Source organism: Neoarius graeffei, chromosome 28, assembly GCF_027579695.1.
Source record: "Neoarius graeffei isolate fNeoGra1 chromosome 28, fNeoGra1.pri, whole genome shotgun sequence".
NCBI classification, from domain to species: Eukaryota; Metazoa; Chordata; class Actinopteri; order Siluriformes; family Ariidae; genus Neoarius; species Neoarius graeffei.
The window spans coordinates 8,953,647-8,977,077 of record NC_083596.1 but is presented as its reverse complement, the minus strand read 5'-3'; the positions used below and the strand labels follow the sequence as shown (position 1 = coordinate 8,977,077).

At 41.6% G+C, this 23,431-nt stretch overlaps 1 protein-coding gene across 2 annotated transcripts in view; it reads right to left on the bottom strand.

The window, feature by feature from the left end:
- Positions 1-23,431, bottom strand: part of fsd1l (fibronectin type III and SPRY domain containing 1-like) — an 83,427-nt gene that overhangs the window by 23,865 nt on the left and 36,131 nt on the right. For both annotated transcript variants that reach the window (XM_060912260.1, XM_060912261.1), the window contains exons 7-9: positions 6,884-7,093; positions 5,969-6,067; positions 1,843-1,972 (exon numbers count right to left, since the gene is read on the bottom strand). In XM_060912260.1, coding sequence (XP_060768243.1) covers positions 1,843-1,972; positions 5,969-6,067; positions 6,884-7,093 — 439 coding nt within the window. The remainder of the gene's footprint in view (positions 1-1,842; positions 1,973-5,968; positions 6,068-6,883; positions 7,094-23,431) is intronic.

Below are 23,431 nucleotides of genomic sequence, written 5' to 3'. Positions count from 1 at the left end.
AGCGCTCTGCATGGCAAAGCTTCTCTGCTCGCTTTGTGGATCCATGGTGTGGTGTTCGAGTGATGTTGCTGACGGCGTCACGGCGGCGGTGCTGGAGATGTGGGACTCGTTTTCGTGCGCCTTTTGGTGGGACTGTGGCTGCTACACCACGGGAATTACATCCTGACCCCTACTTGGTGGACTTTTTACTTTTTTTTTTAATTATTATTATTTATTATTATTTTTATTTTTTATTTATTTATTTATTTTTTTCCTTGTCTATAATTGTAAAGCGTCCTTGGGTTTCTTGAAAGGCGCTATATAAATTTAACTTATTATTATTATTATTATTATTATATCACGATACTCGTATCAAGATATCGCTACAGTACACAATATACAGCAAACTGTCAACAAAACAGTCGTGTTGCATAAAAAAATAGAAGAAGAGATTGATTATACACACTTCGACATCCATGAATAAATTACTTAAAACTATACAGCACCAGTCAAAAGTTTGTACACCCCTACTCCTTCATAGGCTTCTCTGTATTTTGTATTTTCTACATTGTAGAACACTGAAAACATCAAAACTATGAAATAACACATGGAACGTATATGGAATTATTCTACCCACATTCACTGCATATGAGCAATCGCGCGCTCTGATTGGCTACTCTACTACTAGGCTATCAGCTCATATACCGTGAGTAGAGAAAAACAAAATGACGGCGGGTGTTACTGAACCAATCAAGGACGACAGAAAAACTACTCGAAAATAACCCTCCCCCCCAAAAAAAAAACAACCCAAAATATGTAACAAAAGTACTGGATGATAAGAATGCATCTTTTTTATTTTTCAAGAATTATCATTATAGCATTTTTCACAATTGCTCGTCATTTCGCCGGTTTGTTTACATTCTAAGCGGAAATGAGTCTGTCGGACGTTTTGTATAAAGTTTCACTTATCGAGTTTGCAAAAAGTAAAAATAAAAATGACCTGTTTCTCAAAATCCAGTGAATGTGGACATAAAGCAATTATTTCATGAAATCGAGTCGTACATGGTCAATTACAGCCTATCAGCTCATGTACGACTCGATTTCGTGGAATAACTGTTAATTATGTGGTAAACAAAAAAGTGTTTAAAAAACAAACAAACCATGTTTCATATTTTAGATTCTTCAAAGTATCCAGCGTTTACCTTGATGATGCTTTGCACACTATTGGTGTTATCTTAACCAGCTTCATGAGGTAGTCACCTGGAATACTTTTCAATTAACAGGAGTGCCTCGTCAAAAGTTAATTAGTCCACTAGTTTCTTGCCTTCTTAATGCATTTGAGATCAAACAGTAAATAGTAAATAATAAAAATACACATAATAAAATCGCCCTATTCCATCCGCAACTGTAGTAATCCATATTACGTCAAGAACCGCTCAACTAAGTAAAGAGAAACGACCTCCATCATTACTTTAAGACCTGAAGAAGTGACTTTTAATTCATAAAAATAGAGGAAAAAAAAAACATTGAAGGTGTGTCCAAACTTTTGACTGGTCCTGTACATGAGAAAATGAATAAATACTACAATTTAAAACAATTATGAAAAGAGATCACGGCACCCACGATGTCTCAGGAAAGTGTATTGACGTAATTCATCATAATATCAATACTGTATCACCATATTACTCAGCCCTAGTGGCAGTTGTAGGAAATCAAGTGCATGAAAGTAGATTTCATTTTGGAATCAGTATAAAAACATGACAACAGCATGCGTTTAAGAGTGTAAATATAAAATATTATTCGAGTAATATCAATCGATGTTAGGAGAATGTGAGAGTGATGGATGGGAATACAAGCACATACCTGCCCTTGTTCTCCTTCCCTTTGACTTTACTGTCCAGGCCTTTGCCTCCCTGTGGGTCCCACTCCACACTGCTCTCCTCCACCTTCAGGTTCAGGTGTGAGGACGACGAGTCAAAGGTGAAGTTAAACGCTGTATAAGAGAACAGTAATTAAAATTATATTCCTCATCAAAAAATTCCTGTGCAGCAATTGGCCAAGGATGGCTCACATGACATAAAACAGTCCCATCATTGATTAAGCAATGTACCTCTTGACGTCAAAAATAAAACAAGAGAGCACAATATCCCCCACTGGCAACTACACCATAATTCTGGTAAAATGCGACTGAATTCAATGAAATTGCAATATGCATATTAACGACATATAACAAAGAATATTGTCAAGTTTCGTGAATTTCCTCCAAAAATTGCGAGGGGGTTGATTTCAGAAGGCGAGTACCCTTCCCGGGACGGATGGACATAATCCCCTTTCGGGCCTTTCAGCCAGCGGGGGATAAAAATTATGAGGGAAGTTGATTTCAGAAAGCAAGCACACCTTGGGGGCGGCACGGTAGTGTAGTGGTTAGCACTGTCGCCTCACAGCAAGAAGGTCCGGGTTCGAGCCCCGTGGCCGACGAGGGCCTTTCTGTGTGGAGTTTGCATGTTCTCCCCGTGTCCGCGTGGGTTTCCTCCGGGTGCTCCGGTTTCCCCCACAGTCCAAAGACATGCAGGTTAGGTTAACTGGTGACTCTAAATTGACCGTAGGTGTGAATGTGAGTGTGAATGGTTGTCTGTGTCTATGTGTCAGCCCTGTGATGACCTGGCGACTTGTCCAGGGTGTACCCCGCCTTTCGCCCGTAGTCAGCTGGGATAGGCTCCAGCTTGCCTGCAACCCTGTAGAACAGGATAAAGCGGCTACAGATAATGAGATGAGATGAGAAGCACACCTTGATGAAATTGCCAAAGTACACGTTTGTTAATAATCAAGCGCATAACTCTGGTAAAATTTGCCCAAATGAAATGAAATTTCAATCTGCGTATAACTGTCATATAACAAAGCCTTTTGCCAAGTTTGGTGAAATTCCTCCACAAATTGTGAGAAGAGTTGATTTCAGAAGAACGTACACCCTCATGAAATTGTCAAAGTACAAGTTATTTAATCAAGGGTCAAAACTCTGGTAACATTTCCACAAACAAAATTAAATCGCAATATACATATTCCCATCATATAACGAGGCCTTTGGCCAAGCTTCGAGAAATTTGTCCAAAAATTGTGAAAGGAGTTGATTTCAGAAGGCAAACACACTCTCATGAAATTGTTAAAGTATAATTTTGTTAATCAAGGGCTGTAATTCTGGTAAAAATGTGACCGCATTCAACAAAATTGCAATATGCGTATTACCGACATATAACAAAGAATCCTGCCAAGTTTCGTGAAATTCTTCCAAAAATTGTGAGAGGAGTTGATTTCAGAAAGTGAGTACCCTTCCCAGGACGGACAGACGGATGAACATCACCACGATATACAGTAATCCCCCTTCAGGCCTTTCGGCCAGCGGGGGATAAAAAACGGATACGGTGTGAGCCAGTCATGGTGTATCCTGGATATACCATGAACTGACGGCACAATTTCAAGCTGGACAGCCGACTCGAGTCACAGCTGTGGCTCCGTGAGCATTTCTGTGTTCGTAGATCTACGTATCATGATCATGCCTAGCAAGGCAGGCGACAGCATGGTACATTGCACAAGCGCAGGTCGAAGGTCGCTCCGATGTAAACAACAAACATGGCTGCTTCCAGTGAGTTTATGCCGAGATTCAATCTCACAGACGAAAGTTAAAAGTTAACACTGTTAGTTTGGAGTTTTTTGATGAGGGATATTTACCAATTATTCCACGAAATCCAGTTGTACACAAGCTGATAGCCGACGAGGTGCGTAGTGCTGAGTTGATTATAAGCTGTGTATGATGAGATTTCTTATTTCATCCTCGGTTGGTTCAGCAACACGCTCTGCCAATTTGTTTCTCTCTACTCACGGTACATGAGCTGATAGCCTAGTAGTAGAGTAGTCAATAGTAGAGAACGTGCTATTGCTCATATCCAGTGAACGTGGATAGAATAAAAGTCAAATATACCGTGCACTGAGAGACTCCGGTTGAAATTATGGATTCTCTTCGGTGACTGGCATAGTACTGTTTTCTTCAGGGCATTACCCCTCACAAAATCGTACAACCCTGATTCCAAAAAAGTTGGGACAAAGTACAAATTGTAAATAAAAATGGAATGCAATGATGTGGAAGTTTCAAAATTCCATATTTTATTCAGAATAGAACATAGATGACATATCAAATGTTAAAACTGAGAAAATGTATCATTTAAAGAGAAAAATTAGGTGATTTTAAATTTCATGACAACAACACATCTCAAAAAAGTTGGGACAAGGCCATGTTTCCCACTGTGAGACATCCCCTTTTCTCTTTACAACAGTCTGTAAACGTCTGGGGACTGAGGAGACAAGTTGCTCAAGTTTAGGGATAGGAATGTTAACCCATTCTTGTCTAATGTAGGATTCTAGTTGTTCAAATGTCTTAGGTCTCTTTTGTCGTATCTTCCGTTTAATATGCGCCAGATGTTTTCTATGGGTGAAAGATCTGGACTGCAGGCTGGCCAGTTCAGTACCCGGACCCTTCTTCTACGCAGCCATGATGCTGTAATTGATGCAGTATGTGGTTTGGCATTGTCATGTTGGAAAATGCAAGGTCTTCCCTGAAAGAGACGTCGTCTGGATGGGAGCATATGTTGCTCTAGAACCTGGATATACCTTTCAGCATTGATGGTGTCTTTCCAGATGTGTAAGCTGCCCATGCCACACGCACTAATGCAACCCCATACCATCAGAGATGCAGGCTTCTGAACTGAGCGCTGATAACAACTTGGGTCGTCCTTCTCCTCTTTAGTCCGAATGACACGGCGTCCCTGATTTCCATAAAGAACTTCAAATTTTGATTCGTCTGACCACAGAACAGTTTTCCACTTTGCCACAGTCCATTTTAAATGAGCCTTGGCCCAGAGAAGACGTCTGCGCTTCTGGATCATGTTTAGATACGGCTTCTTCTTTGAACTATAGAGTTTTAGCTGGCAACGGCGGATGGCACGGTGAATTGTGTTCACAGATAATGTTCTCTGGAAATATTCCTGAGCCCATTTTGTGATTTCCAATACAGAAGCATGCCTGTATGTGATGCAGTGCCGTCTAAGGGCCCGAAGATCACGGGCACCCAGTATGGTTTTCCGGCCTTGACCCTTACGCACAGAGATTCTTCCAGATTCTCTGAATCTTTTGATGATATTATGCACTGTAGATGATATGTTCAAACTCTTTGCAATTTTACACTGTCGAACTCCTTTCTGATATTGCTTCACTATTTGTCGGCGCAGAATTAGGGGGATTGGTGATCCTCTTCCCATCTTTACTTCTGAGAGCTGCTGCCACTCCAAGATGCTCTTTTTATACCCAGTCATGTTAATGACCTATTGCCAATTGACCTAATGAGTTGCAATTTGGTCCTCCAGCTGTTCCTTTTTTGTACCTTTAACTTTTCCAGCCTCTTATTGCCCCTGTCCCAACTTTTTTGAGATGTGTTGCTGTCATGAAATTTCAAATGAGCCAATATTTGACATGAAATTTCAAAATGTCTCACTTTCGATATTTGATATGTTGTCTATGTTCTATTGTGAATACAATATCAGTTTTTGAGATTTGTAAATTATTGCATTCCGTTTTTATTTACAATTTGTACTTTGTCCCAACTTTTTTGGAATCGGGGTTGTACTACACCACTCACCTCAGAGAATCCATAATTTCAACCGGAGCCTCTCAGTGCACAGTATATTTGATTACTGTATGTTTTAATATGTAGATATACTGTATCATGACAGCTTGTATGTATATCCATCTTGATTCATGATCCACATTTGAAAATTTCAAAGCGATGTGATGCCCTACTGTTCGATTTTAATAAAAACATAGTGTTAGCTCCTTCAAGGTGACTGACAGGCAAAGAAGCCACACCTCCTTCTTAACTAAAGATTATTTTACCTAACAGATGATATTTTGATTGCTCTGATTGTTTTTTTATTGTCTTTACCTCGGGTTTCCAGTGTGACAGGATCAGAATAATCTCCAGCTGCTGCTTTGTTACACGCTCGTACCCGGAAGTTCATGAATTTAGAATCAAACTTTAACCCTGAAAATAAAAAACTCAGTGAGTCAATTTTACTGGCTTCTCATAATAAAGTAATACCACAATATACAAAGTCCTCCAAAATTATTGGCACCCTCTGTAAAAATGCATGAAAATTAATATATCCGGTATGTGAAAAGATTAACACATAAAAAAAGTGATTTCTTCTAAAAAAAACCCCACTGATTTCAAAATGATCAGTTATTTATTATCAATTACTTGTATGTATAATGTTTTTTCTTTTTTTTCCATCAACATTTGTGTTATGGACCATGCTTATTGCACATTTTGTACAGACATTTCATATTTTATATAATTTATATATTGACAACTCATTTATTTTCTTGCTCGATTTGTTGTCTTTCCTTGTTTCTCTTAAATTTTCATATTTTAAAATAGTGCTATTAATTATTTATTTGTCTGTTTCTTTTTTGGTGGCCTTTATCTGGGGCGGTTCATTCCTGTTTCTCTGTTATTATGGTATATTATGTGGTTGTGGTTCGCTGTTCTGTGCTGTAAAAAAAAAAAAAAAATCATTGAAGTTATCAGCACCCTTGGAATTAATATTTTGTAACAGCACTCTGACCATAGTTCCTTACTATAATGTCTCACAAGGTTGTCGTGGTTTTTAGAATGAGCTAGTCCACTATTTCATGCAGAGCGTTTTACGTCTAGGTTTGTTCTTTGTTTCTCCAGTTGTGTAATGTTTGTTTTACACAATCATATTTACAGAAGGGTGCCAATAATTCGGGGGGGGGGGGGGGGGGGGGCATGTTCTGTATGTGTGTGTGTCACATGGAGTGCTTTCTGTGTCCGTACCCGTCAGTGTGTACTCCGTGCTCTTGATATTGTCCACAATCTCCCAGTGGTGCTCATCCTTGACTCGAACCAGACCCTCGTGGTTGGTTTTTCTGTACTCGAGGATGTAGTGGTCGATCTTGCTGTCCTCCACTGGCATCCTCCAGATGATGGTCACCGCATTGTCCATCACCACACAGTCCTGGACATCAATTTCTGGAGCTCTAGGGACTGAAGGACAAGAGCGAAATCGTCAGATATTATATACATACAGCAATCTTTATGATGGGTCAGGCATCTCATCTCATCTCATTATCTCTAGCCGCTTTATCCTGTTCTACAGGGTCGCAGGCAGGCTGGAGCCTATCCCAGCTGACTACGGGCGAAAGGCGGGGTACACCCTGGACAAGTCGCCAGGTCATCACAGGGCTGACACATAGACACAGACAACCATTCACACTCACATTCACACCTACGGTCAATTTAGAGTCACCAGTTAACCTAACCTGCATGTCTTTGGACTGTGGGGGAAACCGGAGCACCCGGAGGAAACCCACGCGGACACGGGGAGAACATGCAAACTCCGCACACAAAGGCCCTCGCCGGCCATGGGGCTCGAACCTGGACCTTCTTGCTGTGAGGCGACAGCGCTAACCACTACACCACCATGCCGCCCCTGGGTCAGACATATTAAATAAAAATTTAAATAATTTGCATTTCTATGTTTATAACTCAAGTGTAATTGTAAAATATAAACTGATGTAATTGTAAAAAACAACTGATGTAGATGTTTTTCCTTTTTTTAAGTTTTAAGTAATTTCACTTTGTAATATGCTTTTGTTTTGGGGCGTGTAATGGTTAGCACTGTCGCCTCACAGTAAGAAGGTCCTGGGTTCAAGCCCAGCGGCTGACGAGGGCCTTTCTGTGTGGAGTTTGCATGTCTGCGTGGGTTTCCTCCGGGTGCTCCGGTTTCCCCTACAGTCCAAAGACATGCAGGTTAGGTTAACATGGGGTGGCCGTAGGCTGAGGTGCCCTTGAGCAAGGCACCTTAGTCCCCAACTGGGCGCTGACAGCATGGCTGCCCACTGCTCTGGGTATGTGTGTGCGCTCATTGCTCGCATGTGTGTTCACTGCTTCAGATGGGTTAAATTATGTCTCACTCTGAGGAATCTCAGCGTCTAAGTCTAGGCTGAAAACATATCTGTTTAGTTAAGCCTTTTCTTAATAGTGTTTATGAGGTAAAGGTGTAGATCTGGAGGGTCCTCAGACAGTGTTTTGGTAAACTGGGATGTATGGATGCTGTCAGTCCCCACTCGCTTGCTCACTCGAGTTTGTTGACGGCGTACTGGCTGGCTGCTTTATGTCCCGGGGCTCCCTCATGCCTGTGTTACCTTCTGGCTCTCCCCTTTTAGCTATGCTGTCATAGTTCGTTTTGCCGGCGTCCCTGCTTGCACTCAGCGCAAAATGTATACTGTTCCTACTCATCAGGTGACACTGGGCATACCTAACAACCTGTGCTTTCTCTCTCTTCCCCCCTCCTATCTGTCCCTCTGAGTTACATGTCAATCCTGAGGTTGAGATGCTGACCTCTTCTGCTCTTCAGACCTGCCTGATCCATCCTGGTGCCCTACGTCTGGCTGGAGTCTCATCACATCGCTCCTGTAGAGGACAGCCTCATATGGACACTCAAAAGTCACACTCGGAAGACGCTCTGGACACTTACAGTAATGCTTTTACGGCTGAGGACTACAGTTGACTTGCTAACTTTAGGACTGCAGTTGTCATGAACAGTTTTGCACTCAAGTTTCCATCCATGAAGAGTTATAACATCAACGAAACTGACTTCATGCTAAAACTGTTAATGTTATAGTCATGTTGTCTGTTGTTGCCCAAATGAGGATGGGTTCCATTTTGAGTCTGGTTCCTCTCGAGGTTTCTTCCTCATGCCGTCTGAGGGAGTTTTTCCTTGCCACCGTCGCCACGGGCTTGCTCATTGGGGGTAGATTGGGGATGAAATTGGCTTATGTTCGGGGTCATTCAAATTCTGTAAAGCTGCTTTGCGACAATATCTACTGTTAAAAGCGCTATAGAAATAAACTTGACTTGACTTAAATGCGGAGAGGAATTTCACAACTGTACGTCTGATGAATAAAGTTGCTCTTCTTCCTTATTTATTTAGAAATTGAATATGGCAAACTAAAAATCATTACGCATCATAAAAAGCCTTGTACAAAATAATCATCTCGAAGATTTGCATATAGAACATACTTTTAAGGAAAGATTATTGAAGTCAAGCGTTGAATGTTTTGTACTTCAAGGAAATGCCGTTACAAATGCATCTGACGTAAACAATAGTGCCAGAATATGGTGCTGACATTAAAATTATCCAACGATGTTTGTTGTATTGTGTATTTTTTCCATTTAAATGTACAGCTCATTAACAATTACAACTCCACATAGTGTCTTTCGACTGTCGTCACTGGCAGCCATGTTGGTGTTGGTTCTGTCCATTATATGCTGTCTATCTGTTTAATGGTGCAGACTGGGGAAAAAAAGGTTACTGCATACTAAATTTTTTCTGCAAATACTGTTATACAATATGTAGTGTTCAGATTTATGTACCAGTTGTGTATGTGTACTTGTCTAGAATAGTGTATAAGGTGTGATTTAAAGGAGAACTGAAGGCAAATTGTTTTATCAAAATTCTATTTATCTCATTTTATTAAATATAGGAATGCATTTTTGATAGCTATTTTGTCGCTGCTATAGCAAGTTATGAGTGTTTGAAATATGCTCTGTAATATATCAGTCCATATGTCAAAGCAATGGCTGTAAACGAGATTCGTTGAGACCTGTGCGAGACATCGTAGGACGGAAGTAAAACGTACAGCGGAAATCAAAGTGACCAACATCTGCCAACGTTGTCAAAAGATGCGCGCGCCCTCTTTCGAATGCTGACATAATCAAGCCGGAAAGTTTGTTTGTTTTGATAGCAATCAGGAAAGTTTGAAAAAAGTAGGCAGTAATCGTCATTTAAACTCGTTTTTGTGCAATGTTTAGTTTGGAAAACAGTTTTCAAAATGGCGGCGCTGACACCTGGCTGACACTTCACGTTTCGAAGTCTCGCACAAGTCTCGTGAAGATCGCGCGGATAAGCGACGCCTGCCTTGGACCAAACGAACTAAATTCAACATGGCTAAACACCGAATAGGCCGATAAGTATAATACTTAATTGCAACTAGTTGCCAACACGAGTCACGATATAAGGTTACTAAAACCGAAAACATAACTGAAAACACGTTAGTTAAGAAAAGAAGCAAGTTTAAAAATGACTTCAGTTCTCCTTAAAGACAGTGAGTGTTTCCTTTTTAGTGCTTCATTATGCAGGGAGAAGAGGAGGAAACCCTTTCTGTGACAGATGCCTGATTTGCATGACAGTAACCACTGCAGATGCACTGGCTGAAGACATGTAACTCACAACTGGGCCCACAAACAAGCTCTGAAGCTCACAAGCAGACAGACAATGTGACACTGAAGCGAGAAAAACAAAAGACAAATTGTACAATTATCTTACGGAAGCCGCGAGAGGCCCTTCATATAATCTTTTTTTATTCACCTTGTTATCCCGAGATAACAACATAATTAATTCAGGATCTCGAGAAAACAACACAACTAATTCGAGATCTCGAGAAAACAAAACCGTTATTTCGAGATCTTGAGAAAACAAAACAATTATTCCGTGATCTCGAGAAAACAAAACAATTATTTCATGATCTCGAGTAAACAGCTGAGAAATGGTTCATTCAGGTGCGCCAAGAGACTTGTGATATGCTGACTTTGGGGCTATTTCTCATTCTGTATAGACGCAACTTTGGTCATTAGAATGTCTGGAATAATCGATCACCTAATAAGGCAATATTTTGATCAGGGGTTGACACAGGGAGAGATTGCATTAAGTCTTTTAATAAGGGATAATTTCAAAATTAGTCCGCGGCACCTCCGTAGAAGACTGGCCCGGCTTTGTCTCTACCGACGGAGATACAGTGATCCAGCTGAGATCATGAAATAATTGTTTTGTTTTCTCGAGATCATGGAATAATTGTTTTGTTTTCTCGAGATCACGGAATAATTGTTTTGTTTTCTCGAGATCTCAAATTAGTTGTGTTGTTTTCTCGAGATCCTGAATTAATTATGTCGTTATCTCGGGATAACAAGGTGAATAAAAAAAGATTATATGAAGGGCCTCTCGCAGCTTCCGTATTATCTATATAAAAATATCTCACCTACATAAATCCAGTCTAGCGTCCCACAACACTTTGATCGTCGTTTGGGCAATATCTAAATATTTAGTGACTGCATGTACTTTACCTCCACTATCATACTTGTCCCTGTCCCTTCCACATTCTGTAGCTTTTTTCTTAAAAATATACAGTACATTCAAGCTTAAATCATCTCTTAAAGTCCAAGTCACCTAGTGCGGTCCAGCAAGAATGGCTTACTGTGATATGTTCATCTCAATTCTCCATGCTTGGCCAATGAGAGAGCTATAGGCATGCTTTTAAGAATATTAGGCCACGCCCACTCACAGCGGCTTGATCTCTATCTCTACAACATACAGTGGGAATATTTGACACGACATTTCTTAACCTAGAGAGACAAAAGAATTTATTACTATCGCAGAAATATAGTTATTATGTCACAAATGGACAGAAGCCAGGGCTCAACATTAAGGACTGCCCGATTGCCCAGGACAAGTGAAACATGCATTTGGGCAAGTGGGATATGTCCCTGACATGCCCAACTGGGCAAGTTGGAACGAGCATATATTACGAACTAGCACCACAAAAATTAGGCTTTTTGATCTTTTATTTCAGTTCCTAAAAGCGTCCCTCACTACGTATCCGCCATTATGTCTTGCTCTTTTCTTAGTCTCGGTTTCATTTACTGCTTTGCAAGTGATTTTTATAATCCCCCCCCCGCTGGTGTAGTATGGTACGTGTACTGTTTATAGACCCCTTGCGCATGACGTCACGCATTACGTGATAATTACAGCTGGGTTCAGACAGACACCGTCTTTCATGCAAGCAAGGCTTAATCTGTCTTCAATATGGTTCATTTTTGTGCTGTTTTTGTTTGTTCAAACAGAGAAATAGATAAAAGGCATTACCGCCTCCCTGCTATCGAGAAAACTGTTAACAAATAGAAGCAAATGCTTCAAGAATAATGAGGAAATGAGTGGTTAAAGAAAACGATGAGAGGAGCTCAGCCTGAACACTCGAAAGAAATTCACGATTATATTTAAAATGTATTTTACAAAAACAGAAAGTCGGAAGTGAGGATGGAAGAGTTTGCTTAAGAATCTCGTTTTATTTTATTTCTGCTTGCATTCGAGTTAGCTCCTTATATATCATTTTTTTTTGTTTGTTTGTTTGTTACATCATCCACCTCTAGGTTAAAACAAAAACAAACAAACACAAAAAAAACCCACACTGCGTCATGACAGACTGGCTGCACCGCTTCAGTTACAGGTTGCCAGGTCTGAATAAAACACCCACAGCCTACACACTAAACAATAATTTTAAACTCAAACATTATCCTGTCTGTCATGACGCAGCACGTGTTTTTTTTTTTAAACCAAAAGGTGGAGGATATAACAACAACAACAAAAGATATAAATATTCTCAAACACAGTACTGTTCAAAAGTCTTGGCACCCTATTGTTTCCTTCCTACAAACTTTCTCATCTCATTATCTCTAGCCGCTTTATCCTTCTACAGGGTCGCAGGCAAGCTGGAGCCTATCCCAGCTGACTACGGGCGAAAGGCGGGGTACACCCTGGACAAGTCGCCAGGTCATCACAGGGCTGACACATAGACACAGACAACCATTCACACTCACATTCACACCTACGCTCAATTTAGAGTCACCAGTTAACCTAACCTGCATGTCTTTGGACTGTGGGGGAAACCGGAGCACCCGGAGGAAACCCACGCGGACACGGGGAGAACATGCAAACTCCGCACAGAAAGGCCCTCGCCGGCCACGGGGCTCGAACCCGGACCTTCTTGCTGTGAGGCGACAGCGCTAACCACTACACCACCGTGCCGCCCCCTACAAACTTTGTTATAGATTTCTATTTTATGATTTCTACATTATCGAGTAATGATACAGTCTGAGAGAGAGTTCTACACAAACACACTGAACTTTACAACAGTTGCCTGCATGTGAAATGGAAATAAATCGACTAAGGAAGGAAAAACTATTTTGGATAAAATTGTTCTTGTCAGTTACAAGTAAAAAGTAACCAATAACCAAACTTAATAATAAACTTAATCAATAACCAAACTTCAACTCAATGTGTGATCTTCATTTAATGTTGCAATTCACAACTATTCTATGGTTTTCCAAAAAAAAAAAAGTAGTACTACTCACAAAATAGGGGGAAAGTGATAATATTGGGAGGGGGCAAGTGGAAAATAACCTCCACTTGCCCCCCAGGGCAAGTGGGTTTAAAAGTTAATGTCGAGCCCTGACAGAAGCCCCTGTATATCATTTATTAAATTCTCATTCATTCCATGATTCTCATTTCCATGATTACATGACGGAAAAAAGGTTTGATTGTGAGTTGTTTTATGCTGGGATGCATCATATCCTGGGATGACTAAACCCTGGAGAGAGAAGAACTTTGTTCCAGCTTGTCGTGGTGATTGATATTCAACCAAAAATGTTCGAAAGTGGTCTATGGGGACTGTTGGACACAGCTGTTCGCATCCGTGTCCACAGGACCTCCTGGTTTACCTAGTAGAGCCATCGATTAACTGTAGTGTATCCTCTATCCACTGCGACTGGAGTAACTGAAGTTAATCACAATCTACTGGGTCAAGCAGTCACAATTACAAGGCAACTGATCAATGAAAATGTTACTATCGACAAAATCTGCTTAAAGAGGGAGATCAAGGAAGGAGATGATCGGATAAGTGCCTTTCACAATGCACACAATAAATAATGGAAGACAGAGGCTACTATATGAGCTCAGCTTCCACATGTGAAATCCACCCTGAGCTGGAGCTCAACACCTCCAAGACCCATGCATCAGCTTCACATTTCACATGTGTACAAAAAAAAAAAAAAAAGATGAGATCAAGTCAGAGATCACCGAGTCTCAAAGTGGCTCAGGGTTAATAAAAATGCTTCAGTGATCAACAGAACAGGCTCCATGTAAGACTGAGCTGAACTAATTTTTGTCAGAACAGTACTCCACATACACTCACCGGCCACTTTATTAGGTGCACCCATCCACCTGCTGCTCTGTTTTATGCAGTTCTCTAATCAGCCGATCCCTTGGCAGCAGCGCGGATACAAATCAAGAGCTTCAGTTCATGTTATCAATGTTCAAACATCAGAATGGGAAAAACTGTGATCTCAGAGTGAAATGTGACTTTCTTTCACTGTGGCATGGGTGTTGGTTTGAGTATTTCAGAAACTGCTGATCTCTTGGGGTTTTCACACACAAACAACAGTCTCGAGAGTTTACACAGAATGGTGCGAAAAACAAAAAAATTGAGTGAGTGAGTGAGTGAGTGAGTGACAGTTGTGTGGGTGGAAACAAAACGCCTTGTTGATACAAGAGGTCAGAGGAAAATGGACAGATTGGAGGTGGTTCGAGCTGCCAGGAAGGATATAGCAACTTATATAATCACTCTATACAACTGTAGTGAGCAGAAAAGCATCTCAGCATGCAACAGAAAACCACGTTGGGTTCCTCTCCTGTGAAGAAAAGGAATCTTAGAATCAAGAACAAGTTCCTTTTAAAGTGGCCGGTGAGTGGATATGCTGAAGCTAAATGCTATATTGACAAACTATTTACTACACTAGTATGCTGAGGAAGTCTGAACTATCTCCAAATTCAATCAATATCGAGAAAATTCACTGTCACTCTTCTTTTAGACAGTCATGTGCTGCACATATACAAGAGCATTAGATTACAACTGCTAGGAAAAGCGTTCAAGCGCATTCATCACTAATGCCAAAGCTCTTCCATGCTGTCACAGCAACACATGGAGCTTAAAGGACATATGCAGAACTTTTATTTTTAAATACATTTCTGAGTGGATAGTCTCTCCATCCTTGACTCTTGTATGCTGCATAAATGGGAATAAAAAAAAAAAAAAAATATATATATATATATATATATATATATATATATATATATATATATAAATAAAAGTGCTGTCAAAAATGTCGCGTTATTAACACATTAACTTGACTCAATTTTAACCAGGGCTTTGAACCAGAATTTTTTTCCTATTGGTTCGTTCCGAACAGAAACGGAATTTTAACGTTTCCGGTTTTGGGTTCCACCATTAAATAGACGTTCCCGAACCAGTTAGAACAAAAAAATTTCGTTCCCGGAACGTTTAATTACGTTCCCTGTCAGCTGTTTAACAAATGGCTATAAAATTATGTCTCTGTCTCATCCAGCTTAAGCCAAATGTAGGCTAATTCTATTACAACCTTCATTAAATAAGACAAGAAATAATTCAAAACAATTATTATTTCAAATGTTGGCGATTTGGATTCTCAGTATGTCTTCCCATCTACACAAACAGAAAAAGTGCCAAAAATGAAAGATAATTCGTTTAGTGTGTTACCAAAGGCTAGTCAGGCCCTATAGAGGGCTACCGCATGACGTCACCGCGCCGCGAGATTTTGTTAGGCGCCATATTGGAAGACCAAGTACACATCTATGTAAGTACATACATACATAAAACAAACTACACCTGAAATGTAGCCAGGGCCGGTTCTGCCCTAATCTGGACCCGGGTGCAACATCGCGCAAACCCCCCCCAAAAAAAACCCAAAACAAAACAAAACACCAGTCTAAATCAGGACAACCATCACATAACTATAACTATAAACATTTTATATAAACTATTTTAACTAAATGGGCTATAATAAATAAGCCTGCAGGCAGCCACGGCGGGCTGCCTCAGAAAAGTAACCATTCAATGACACAACTGAAAGCCTGCAGCCACGGCGGGCTGCCTCAGAAAACTAACCATTTGTCCTACCTTAAAACTCGTTTTGCATTTTCTGCCTCCTTTTTTGTATTTTCGACCCTCCGTTAATTTTCTTTCCTTTTCTGAAAACCCGATTTGTGTCCAGACATTTTGTTCTGCTACCAACGAACTAACTTGTCAGGTCTCGTCTCTCGAGCCCGCGATGATTCCCGTGGGAGGGGCAACAATTGATACATTTTTACAAACAGCCAATAGGGAGGTTGCAACGTTCAGGCTCTTCTTTGCTCAGAGACACTCAGTAATGCACTTACTCACTTATTATCACGTGGAGACGTGATAGTAGTCCACCTTCCCGCTCTCTCCATTCAGTCAGCGAACATCACACAGGAAGTGAACCCCAGCGGGTCATAGAAACTTGCGCAGGAGAAGAATGACTTTTTTATTTGTAGGTTACGGAAACTTTGAGGAACGAAATAAAAACCTGTATTAACCGGTTACCATTATTTTTAATAAGCGTTTCTGTTCTGGAACATCTCATCTCATCTCATCTCATCTCATTATCTCTAGCCGCTTTATCCTTCTACAGGGTCACAGGCAAGCTGGAGCCTATCCCAGCTGACTATGGGCGAAAGGCGGGGTACACCCTGGACAAGTCGCCAGGTCATCACAGGGCTGACACATAGACACAGACAACCATTCACACTCACATTCACACCTACGCTCAATTTAGAGTCACCAGTTAACCTAACCTGCATGTCTTTGGACTGTGGGGGAAACCGGAGCACCCGGAGGAAACCCACGCGGACACGGGGAGAACATGCAAACTCCACACAGAAAGGCCCTCGCCGGCCCCGGGGCTCGAACCCAGGACCTTCTTGCTGTGAGGCGACAGCGCTAACCACTACACCACCGTGCCGCCCGTTCTGGAACATAAAAAATAATAAAGTTTCTGGTTTCATTTCTGTTCCATGTGAAATAGAAAAAGTTCCCGGTTTTCGTTCCTTGAACCGGTTCAAAGCCCTGATTTTAACGGCGATAATTTTTTTATCGCGAGATTAACGCTCTGTAACATGATGCAGGATTTCATAAGCTTTTGAAACTGCCAGGAACTTGGAACAGAGACTTTGTTTAGAAAAACAATAGCAGCTAGACTGTAATGCCACGCCCCGCACAGCCAGAGTCCTCTGCCCTCCCCCGAAGAGCCACGGTGCTTAGCTTAGGTTTCGTTTTCCCATCGGCGGCTCCAGCCCAACTTTGCAGTGGCTGTGTCAAGACGTGTTATGCTCTGCAATAAAAAAAAAAAAAACAAAACCATTGGTACAACCAGTGTTCGAACTATGCCGATATTTTCAGGGGGTCCCTTTTTTTCCTTGGGGGGTGTGTGTGCTTGCGCTTGTCTCAGAGCGTGGATCTCCATCGCGTGCTCACTTCGGATATGCAAATGCTTCCCGTTACACACGATTGCTATGTCAATAAACATCATTTTGCCAATATTTTAGAGACCCCCCAACATTTCCCAAATCATGTTTTCAAGGGATCTCATGTCTGTTTCAGGGGATCTCGGATCCCCCGTGTACCCCCGTAGTTCGAACGGTGAGCAAGCCCATTCACTTTTTTATGCTGATAAGAGAATTACAATGGTTTTTCATGTGACAAAAATGTGCGATTAAATTGCGATTAATCGCGAGTTAACTATGACAGTCGCGACATTAATCGCGATTAAATATTTTAATCGCTTGACAGCACTAATATATATATATATATATATATATATATATATATATATATATATATATATATATATTGGAGTTAAAATTGACCGCAAAGTTGGCATTCGAGCTTTGGGCCATGAATGCAACATAAATCCACCTTCTGTCGTGTTGCTGCACCCGCCAGCAATGCATCTACGTGACATCTACGTAAATTAGCTCAAAATGAAAACTCGAAGTTGCAGTTAGCTCTGTGTTTTAGTATAGCGAAAATGCCGATGAGACCGATAGACTTCCTGCTGTCAAGGTCATTCACTCAGACCGCTGCCTATATGAATAATTTTCATCGTAAAAACTACTATATTAGATCTATTGTTAATGCTTAAAACTATTCCTATGCCATTCTTGAGGTCTCAAGGCATTTATAAACAAAAAGTGAGGCCATGGTTCTGTGTATTTCCTTGAAATAACCCTTCTAGTATGGACTAAATTGGCTCAAATGGGCTGTTTTCTTGTATTTACGATTGATTTTACTGTGTGTGGAGTTGGAATAAATTAAAAAGAGTGTTCCATAATGTGGTTCAGTCTAGGTTACAGGAGACTGTGGTGAGTTTAGTGTTATTTTTAGATCTGTGTGCTGTGCCAGGCTTTGGGGTATCTGAGGACCTGAAAGGCTCTGAGCCACATGGGTGCTTACTCAAACACTACTGATGAGGAGAGTCATCATCTCTCTCTCTCTCTCTCTCTCTCTCTCTCAGCCAACTGTGTTCTAATTTACTGTACATCATCGTCCTAATGCACAATTCTTCCTGCTTTGGGTTTATCGTTTCTGACGGCTTTGTACAGCACAGGAATAACCCGAGGAAAAAGTCTGCATCCTGGGCACAAACCCACAGCAAATGTGGTCATGACATGCAGTGTGCAATGTGATTTTACATTCATCCACTTGGCAATGCAATTGAACCAGATTCTGCTTCAAACTGAATTAAAAATGCTTTGCTGCTGATGAAGCTCTAGGAATTACACCATCATGTAATAACTTGCTACTTTCTGGAGATCGGTTGTGTTTTTTAGCCAGCGTTGTCCCTAGTGAGCCTGACATTATGTCAAATGCCCAAAGTGTAAGTGGATACATGGTGGTGGCAGCAGAAGAGCGAGAGCAGGACGGCTCAAATATCACTTCCAACAAACGCCTAATAAAATGGCCTTCGTCCTGGAGTGTTGAGTCACTGACACCACAAATGTCACACTAAACGTTTTTTTTAACAGAAAAAAAAACACCCAGCTGATGCTAACATTAAAAAAAAACACCAACAAAACAAACAAAACAAACCAGTGCATCTGACATTCACATTACAATCGTAATAACACTATTACCAGTCCTAGCTAGTATCCGCTAACTAACTAGCATCCATCCATTATCCGTAACCGGGTTGTAGGCAAGCTGGAGTCTATCCCAGCTGACTATGGGCGAGAGGCGGGGTACACCCTGGACAAGTCGCCAGGTCATCGCAGGGCTGACACACACACACTACGTTTACATGCACATAGAGAGAATCGAATTTCTGCCGTTGCTCGACTGAAATCGAAGTTCAAAATGCCATGTATACACCTTAATTCGGCTGAAATTGAACCGAACTTGATTTCTCGGAATCGAGCTACACGACCTAGTTTATGCGATTTCTGCCGAGCTACTTTGTGCATGTATACCCTATCAAGCTAGTTGTCAAGCTACTTCCGGAAGTGACGAGTGACGAGACCACAAGCGGGAAACACAACAGGTCGGCATGACAACGAATCATGACAACGGCATGAATCTTTTCTTTTTGTGGCATTGTTTGCACTGTTAAAATTTAGCTCACTTACTGTATCACCAAATACATAAGTCATTGTATTTGTGTGCGTGTGTGTGTGTGTGTATATATATATATATATATATATATATATATATATATATATATATATATATATATGTCCAACATCTGAAGAATGTCAATAAAAACAAAACAATTGAACTTTTTGTGTGTTTATTAAGACATAAGTTAAATCTCATCTCATCTCATTATCTCTAGCCGCTTTATCCTTCTACAGGGTCGCAGGCAAGCTGGAGCCTATCCCAGCTGACTACGGGCGAAAGGCGGGGTACACCCTGGACAAGTCGCGAGGTCATCACAGGGCTGACACATAGACACAGACAACCATTCACACTCACATTCACACCTACGCTCAATTTAGAGTCACCAGTTAACCTAACCTGCATGTCTTTGGACTGTGGGGGAAACCGGAGCACCCGGAGGAAACCCACGTGGACACGGGGAGAACATGCAAACTCCACACAGAAAGGCCCTCGCCGGCCCCGGGGCTCGAACCCAGGACCTTCTTGCTGTGAGGCGACAGCGCTAACCACTACACCACCGTGCCACCACATAAGTTAAATTGTAAGCAAAAAAAAAATTTTTTGTAAGCAAAAAATGGACTTTAGAAAAATATTATTGTGCAAAATAAGTTGTCTTACAAAACATTGGTCTGCGCCGGATAGTTTGTAGCCATAGTCTGTTAGAGCAAGCCTAACAGCTTGAACACGGAACTGCTCGTGTTGCCAGATTGGGGGTTTTAAGTGCATTTTAGCGGATTTGAACATGTTTTGGGCTGGAAAACGTCAGCAGTATCTGGCAACACTAATTAGCTCTTCTTCATGACGACAACCGGAAGTGTACCAACATGATGGGGTGTGTAGCGCCACGTGTGGCTCGGGTGCACAATGCACCTTGCACAATAGCCCGATTTCACTTGTGCATGTAGGATTGGATTTCTCTGGCACCCCTGCTGGGACCCTTTGCTCGATTACCAACAGCAGCTCGATTTGGACGTGCATGTAAACGTAGTGACAGAGACAAACAACCATTCACACTCACATTCACACCTACGGTCAATTTAGAGCCACCCATCAGCCTAAGCTGCATGTCTTTGGACTGTGGGGGAAACCGGAGCACCCGGAGGAAACCCACGTAGACACGGGGAGAACATGCAAACTCCACACAGAAAGGCCCTTGCCAGCTGTCGGGCTCGAACCCAGGACCTTCTTGCTGTGAGGTGACAGTGCTAACCACTACACCACCGTGCCGCCCAACTAACTAGCATAACTTTTATCAGTAAAAAGATAAAAAGTTTAATGTTTTTATTTTTATTCATATTGCGATATTGGAATATTAATTAAATATTTTCTATTCTACGTGGAAATCTCCTTATTCTCGTGAATACGAATCAAATTAGAATAGCACTTTGTCCTCTAGGTTTATTTTTCTTGTTCGCCCCCAAACCTATAGCCTGCACAATCAAGAGGTAAAAAAACAAAACAACAACAACAACAAAAAACAATGCATGATGTCATTTGGCATTTTTCTGAAGAATTAAACTTCCACTTTGGATGCTTCCTTATGACAAAATATCACCTGTCTTTTAAAAATGGCGACATTCTGCCCAGCTTGTGCTTGCTTCCCATAGAATTACATGTAAAATGTGTGCTGGAGGTCTCATCTCATCTCATTATCTGTAGCTGCTTTATCCTGTTCTACAGGGTCGCAGGCAAGCTGGAGCCTATCCCAGCTGACTATGGGCGAAAGGCGGGGTACACCCTGGACAAGTCACCAGGTCATCACAGAGCTGACACATAGACACAGACAACCATTCACACTCACATTCACACCTACGGTCAATTTAGGCCAAGTTTACATTAGACCGTATCTGTCTCGTTTTCTTCGCGGATGCACTGTCCGTTTACATTAAAACGCCTGGAAATGCCGGGAAACGGGAATCCGCCAGGGTCCACGTATTCAATCCAGATCGTGTCTGGTCCGGTGCTGTGTAAACATTGTGAATACGCGGATACGCTATGCTGAGCTCTAGCTGGCGTCGTCATTGGACAACGTCACTGTGACATCCACCTTCCTGATTCGCTGGCGTTGGTCATGTGACGCGACTGCTGAAAAACGGCGCGGACTTCCGCCTTGTATCACCTTTCATTAAAGAGTATAAAAGTATGAAAATACTGCAAATACTGATGCAAATACTGCCCATTGTGTAGTTATGATGGTCTTTAGGCTTGCCATCCTTCCACTTGCAAGAGGTAAGTGACTTGCGCACAGCGGCTCAATCCCGAATTACTGCTCGTGCGCTTCACTCGCGCGCTCTGTGAGCTGCGCAGGGCCAGAGTGCGCACCCTCCAGAGGGCACTCGCTGTTCAGGGCGGAGTGATTTGGAGCGCAGCCGCTGAGGAGGAAGCGATGAGCCGCACTGACACATTTCAACTTACGTGCCGAATTAGTCATATGATTAGCGTATCCGTGTATTGGCGTTGCTGTGTGCACGCGAATCGTGTATTGGCGTTGCTGTGTGCATGCTAATCGTTTTAAAAACGTTAATCTGATGATCCGCTGATACGGTCTAATGTAAACCCCATCTTAGAGTCACCAGTTAACCTAACCTGCATGTCTTTGGACTGTGGGGGAAACCGGAGCACCCGGAGGAAACCCACGCGGACACGGGGAGAACATGCAAACTCTGCACAGAAAGGCCCTCGCCGGCCCCGGGGCTCGAACCCAGACCTTCTTGCTGTGAGGTGACAGCGCTAACCACTACACCACCGTGCCGCCCATTGTGCTGGAGGTAGAGAATAAAATTTTGAAATTAACCTTGAACTAATATTGTAGCTTTTTCCTGATGATTTCCACAATATAACGGTCCCTAGATCTGAGCAAAATAATGAATGTTTTTTTTAATATGCATTCTTCTTCTGTCTATCACTTCCAGTACTAAAAAACACAAGTACCAAGAACAGATAAAATACCCAGGAGAGTTGTAGAAGCGTAAACAAATACCAAAGACATATTGCTTGGTAACTTCTGAATAAGAACTAATGGACATAAATCTTAACAACATTGCTACAAAAGATAAGACTGTTCAGTTATTTTATTTTCACTAAACTGTGTCAAAAATGGGAGCGAGAAAAGCCATGCTAATGTATCTTAAGTTACCAAAGCAGGTTCCTTCTAGCTACGGTAGCTAACTGATGTAACAACAACCTCCTGCTGACAAAAAGTCAGAATGTTATTAGAATGTACAGTAGTTAATGCTTAAAGGGCTGATGACACGAATATGACTCTATGCAATTTCTTAAATAAACTATACAACATGGCAAACATGTTAGATTTCTGTTATAATTACGTGAAAAGAAGCTGTTGTTACGCAAATATCCAACTTTTAATTGCACAGCGCAAGAAAACTGGGTCCGTGGCTCCCGGCCATGTTGTGACGTCAGCGGGAGAACACGCTACGGTTCACTGGCTGTTCTACTCTGGTTCTACTCAATGGAAATGGTGCATGAAAACGCCGGTGAACTCTCTAGTGCTAGCTCTTCCTCTTCTGGGAGTCTAGAATTGTGTTGATCTCTTCCGAATAGAATCTATGATAGCCTACCCTCTTTACCCTTTGCCTCTCGTTGCTAGGCGGCAGTTACATGAAAGCCGCAAGCTTTCACAAGCAAATACATGACTGATATCACGCCGACTTTATGATTACATTTATGATCATCATGTAGAATCTATAGCTCTACGTACCTTTATCTTATGTCGTTTCACAACACATGTTCTGACAGGAGGACTGTCTTTGGATCCAGCATAGCTACGAGTAGACCCCCTCCGGAATACTGGCAGTGTTGCCAGATTGGGAGGAATCCTGCCCAGTTGGGCGGTTTCAAGTGCATTTTGGTGGGTTTTGAACATATTTTGGGCTGGAAAACTTCAGCAGTATCTGGCAACAGATACTGCTGACATTTTCCAGCC